At 41.2% G+C, this 5,400-nt stretch overlaps 1 protein-coding gene across 1 annotated transcript; it reads right to left on the reverse strand.

Moving 5' to 3' along the window:
• Positions 1–983: 983 nt before the first annotated feature.
• DSEL (dermatan sulfate epimerase like) lies at positions 984–4,634 on the reverse strand. Its single transcript, XM_077809074.1, has one exon. It carries the CDS (start codon positions 4,632–4,634, stop codon positions 984–986), a length of 3,651 nt encoding a protein of 1,216 aa, XP_077665200.1.
• Between the last annotated feature and the right edge of the window lie 766 nt (positions 4,635–5,400).

Below are 5,400 nucleotides of genomic sequence, written 5' to 3' on the forward strand. Positions count from 1 at the left end.
TTATTGAGAAAGAGGAAGTTCCTTCAGCTTCTCTTAGCCAAGAGGAGCTGCACAGAGCAGTAGCATCAGTAGCAAGGGCATTAGCAGCTTTGAAAATCCAGGGGCAGTTTAGTATGGTGGAACAGTGTCGGAGTTTCACAGGATCCTTTAGGAACCTCCCAGCTAATATTTAACTGATAGATTTATGGGGTTTTGTGGATTTCTTGTGATGGTTCCCCTCTCCCCCCATCCCCAAAGTTCATTTAGTGCTCACAGAAGGTGCCAGATTGATGGAACTGGAGACTGAAGTCTTCTCTTTATCTACAGAATGGTTACAGCAAGAACACATTCTCATAAAACCCTACCAAAGTGCCTCAGTTCTGACGTGGAGGAACCATATCACATGTCATTCAGTTGCTATGCCTCGTCAGTCCTTGGCCTGTCTGCTGAGACGGCTAATAAGGAGCCAGATTTTCCAGTACGCCAACTCAAGTGATGAACAACAGATTTAGACCCCAGTTTTACTGAGTGTATGGCTACTTTGCACCATTGGAGTAGCAAGTGGCCAGAACATACCTGCAAATCTGATCCCAAGGGCACTACCATTACGAACTGGGCTGAGACCACCAACTCATTTCATGTAGGTTACTAAACAGTCTTCAGATGGTAACTACTTTGGGCAACTACCCACCTGAGCTGGAGTCAAATTGTTCACCTGGAAGTGCAAGGCTCCATAGTTTATTACCAATCCCTTGACCTATCCATTCCCCAGCTGGCAGATTTGTAAAGGTTCACACAGCTTTATTTTAAAGGCAGCAAAAGTAGTTATAAGTTTTTGTTTTTTTAAAATCCGGCTAGAACAAATATCTGTTTTTTTAAATAAATCTTTCTGCATGTAACAGACTGTACACACATTTTACAAGAATAAACAAACTTCTCTAATTCTTATTCACACAATGAGGAGTTGGGGATCATTAGTGCAAACTACTGCTGACCTGCAGCACTTAAACTGTAAACTTTGGGTATCCTAAGCGGTCCATCAAGGTACAGCAGATGTCCTCAATCAGTCTAACTTCTTCAATAGGCATATTTTGTTCCCAGGCATGAATACTAGTTGGTGATATTTCACCTTCATAAGGAAGGTAGAAAAGATTGGTGGAGGTGGCAAACAATATTTGGTTTAAGCTAGCAGGAGACAGAGGAATACCAAGGAAAGCATAAATTGCTTCAGCTGTCTTCTGAGGAGAGCTCACAATATCTTCAAACTTGACCAGCTGATAATTTGCCTGCAGCAGATCCCCGTTTACTCGCAGCGCTGCTGCTGTGTTTGCTAGCCACAAATGGGACAGCACAGAAACTGCATTTGACCTAGAATCCAAGAGTTCTTCCCTCAGTGATTCATATTCAAAGGCATAGCCTGAATTTAAACCACACTTCTCTTTCCCGCCTTCCACTTTAAACAGCATAGCTAAGTGCTGTGGAACATTTTTCAAGGAGTAAAGGCTTGGTTTACTTTTATACAACATTGAGTAGATCCATGACCGAGGGTCCCTTACTACATACAATGCCCTCATTGAGGGACCTATGATTTCTTGAAAGAAAGGAAGCTTTAATGTCCAGCTCCCACTACTTAAACTAAGCACAGGACGTGCATTTGGATAATAGGCAAGGTGTCTCCTCAGTTCCCTAATGTATTCAGCATCTTTGTCTAATCTTCCTCTTGTTGTGCTTCTTTGTTCTGACAGAGACTCTTTCTTTCTGGATCTTCTCTTTTTATCCTTACCTAAGGGAGGATGCTGAGCTAATTTACTTCTGCTGGCTTCATGTAAATGAATATTTTGTAAATGAAGTTTTGTATCTTGGACTAGGGATTGGAGCCAGCCTCGGAGTAGACGGAAACGGCCACTTTGGATATCAGATGCCTTCCATTCACATGCATCTACGAATGAGTCCATTTCAAATTCAGTTTCAGGGATATCAAGGTAAGTTGTAGGGATCCTGATGTATATGAAATCACTGCTGTTAAAAAAAAGTTGCTTTAAAATGTCTGCCCCGGAACTGGGAAGTGAGGTAATTACAACATCTGGCAAAACAACAGGGTTTCCTTCTAACTGTTTGGCTGTATTGCCTGTATCGGGGTCTACATTTATGATGTCACTGCTCCATTTTGCACAAATAGGCTGAGTGCAAGTGCTCCATACATCCACCAGTTCAATGAACCACAGTGTGATAACCAGTATTAGTATCCAGCGCAACAGTTTGCTGAAGGAAATGTAAAACCGCCACTGAAAAGCCAGTATTACCAAACTAATGCCTAAAACTAATCCTGCTATTATATTTATTTTGAATCCAAACGGGAAAATTGCTCTATTATTTGTTATCTGCTCTCGTACAGCTTCAGTGCCTAGACCAAATTTGATAACTTTGTTTTGATCAGCTACTTTGGCAAAGCCACCAAATCCCAAATAATTGAACCTTGTCCTCAGACTGTGATATTCAGTCACAATGGAGACAATATTTTCACTGTTGTTGACGTTTAGAAAAATTTGAACTCCATATTTGGAATCATCTATGAATCTGCAGTTAGAAACATTAACATATGGTCCATAGAACACATATGCGATTCTTGTAACAGTGGTTTTCATAGGAAAGGTGACGTTTATGAACTGAGTCCACCGCTTTTTGAACTCTGCTGCTTGCTCTGCCTCTTGTATCCTGGCAACAGGACTACTCCCATGATGATCAAACCAAAACATCTTGTAGTGAGCATCCCACACATCCATCATGGCTCCACTATATTTGTTCATAAACTTATAGGGTATATATTTAAAATCAATGTCAAGATTATGAAAGAAGGCACTGACAGAGCTGAGGGGAGAGTCTTTCTCCTTCTCAATATGGTCTACTACTAGCAATGTCTGAGCATTTAGGAGTAGCAAAGTACGATACACGCTTTTCAGTTTCATTGCAGAAGAGTAGGCAGATGCTGCCTCACCACTCACAAACATCATCTCCCCATACTGAGAGGCTGTTATAATCTCCCCAGCTGAGTCTCCAACCTCATCACCAATCCACTTAAGCCACTGTGCACACTCCCCAAGTTGTCCCTCCCAAGGTTGATTACACTGACTTGTAGGAGATGGAGCAAACACCAGTACATTATTCAAGTGGCTGAACTTGGGTCCATACAGGGCCTCAGATACAAACACCTGTCCATTGGGGGCAAAAGTAAAGGAGTTCTGATCTGGATGTTCATGCCCTGGATTAAAACTCCTCCACCCATCAATCCAGGAATATGGCTGAAAGTGAACTATGTCATAGACTGCACGGCCACCAAGCTTTCCAGATTTAAAAGACACAAAGGTGTTGGTCTGAGTATTTGGCAACCCAGCCCCATAAGTAACAACCCCCCAGTTAGGAAACACATGCATCTTAGCAGTGCCATAGTCAGGGGGAGGTTGGGGAGTTAGTTCCGCAGCATACCAGATGTATTCAGTGTGAAGTGTGCTCCACCTTTGTGCAGTGGATGGCACCATTGGGCCATCCTTGGGCCTGTGCTTTCTAATCTGTTGTGCCAGCCAATTGCCAGCTCCATTCTTCATTACAAATTTATCCAGGAAAACCAACTGGCTTTCAGGGCCATAAAACCAGTTATAATTAGAATCTGCTATGCCCACAGTCCTCCGATAACCTGGTAACAATGTGGAATAATAAAACCAAAAGTGCATTTTCAGCCAATTGTTTTCTAGGTTATTAATACCAAAATGGCGCTGGGCCAGGAAAACATATTGGGTTACTGACTTAGCTGTGTAACTGCCATAAGCTACTCCTTCATCCAAAGAGCCATCTACAATGTGATTGAGCAGAAACATGGTTTTTTCCATCACATCAACCACAGCATGTTTCCAAATATTTGTCTGAGACTTTTTGTCCACCCCAGTAACCAGGGCGCCTGTGAGCAGTGCTAGCATATTAGTGGCTTGGTGGTTATGGAGAAGTTGCTTTCCCCATGAGCGGACTTTTGAATATTCATACATTTCCTCACTCACAACCCATATCTTCTTTTGATATGTTTGTCTTCTGATGTTATCCAGTGAGCTATATAAGAAGTCAAAAGCAGTGGCAAAACCTGTTAAGGAGTGGCCAAGTGGCACTTCATCTCCTGGAGCATTCTCAACCAGCCAGTCTTTGTAGCCAGCCATTCTGTCCATGTATTCTAGAACAAAATCAAAGGCAGCTTTATCTTCCGGGCATAGCAAACAATAAAAAGCTAAGGGAGGCAGATTGTTACCATAAATCTCATTCCACTTTGCAGCAAAATCAGCATGCTTGGGTGGAGGTAGGTAGTATGATGGGTTGGACAGCATAACCATTACTGCACCTCTGATAGCTCTGAACAGATGTAAGTGGCTTGTATGAGACTTTTGCCTCAGTGCTTGGATATCTTCAGCATCAAAATATAAGCTTGGATGAAGAACAGCTTTTTTCAGCTTCTCGTCAGCACTGAAATCTTGCAGTTTCTGTTTCTCATACTGATCCATATTTTCTGTGAAAGTCACCCAGTCAGAGTAATTGCTCACAGAGTCTTCAAAAGTGGAGAGAGCAAACATCGCTAACCCTAGGAATAAAATATGTACTGTAAACATAAGAGCCATGATCCATTAGACAGTTCCTTCCCTTCAAGCAAACATCTTTACAAAACACAGTGTTCAGATGTTAAATGTTGATCCAGCTAATATAACAGTGTGCATTTAAGGCATTTCTGCTTAAAAAGAAAAGAATAAGATAGACTCGCTGCTCAGCCTATTTGCAATCTGAAGTACAGTACGGAAAACAAAACAAAGGATTTCTGAAAAGTTGAACCACAGGTGCCTTGTCTGTCTGTCCTTTGCACAGCTACAATGGTAAAGCATAACACATAAAACTAAAGGGAAGGTAAAGTCGCTACATTTTTCATGTGAAACACAGTCTGATTACACAACTCAAGGGACTAAAAAACGTAGTATCTTTTTTGCTGAAAAGCAAAAGACCCCAAAACTTGAATTTAAAATAACTGAATTCACACAAAAATCTTTCCCTCTCACACTCTGATAAAATGCCATTCCCAGAGTAGGAAAAAACTGCACTGATGATGAAATCATAACAGCTATTCAGAACAATGTTTTGTTTTTGCTGAAGTAGAAATGCTCAGTACTTTCTACAATAGACTCAGATGTTAAATTTAATCTCCTTAGCCTTCCTGTTCTCTCATTTGTATACAACATTTTCTTCTTCATAGGCTTGAGAGGGTGAAAATGGGGGAGGAAAAGAACAAAATTTCTCCATTAGCCTCTCTCTCTCTCTCTCTGGAAAAATATACATTTCTAATTCCTGTTCATGTCTATTTGTGGAAGGTTTGTTTGGATGAATACTCATAAAATA

Source organism: Eretmochelys imbricata, chromosome 2 (genome assembly GCF_965152235.1).
Source record: "Eretmochelys imbricata isolate rEreImb1 chromosome 2, rEreImb1.hap1, whole genome shotgun sequence".
Taxonomy (NCBI): Eukaryota; Metazoa; Chordata; order Testudines; family Cheloniidae; genus Eretmochelys; species Eretmochelys imbricata.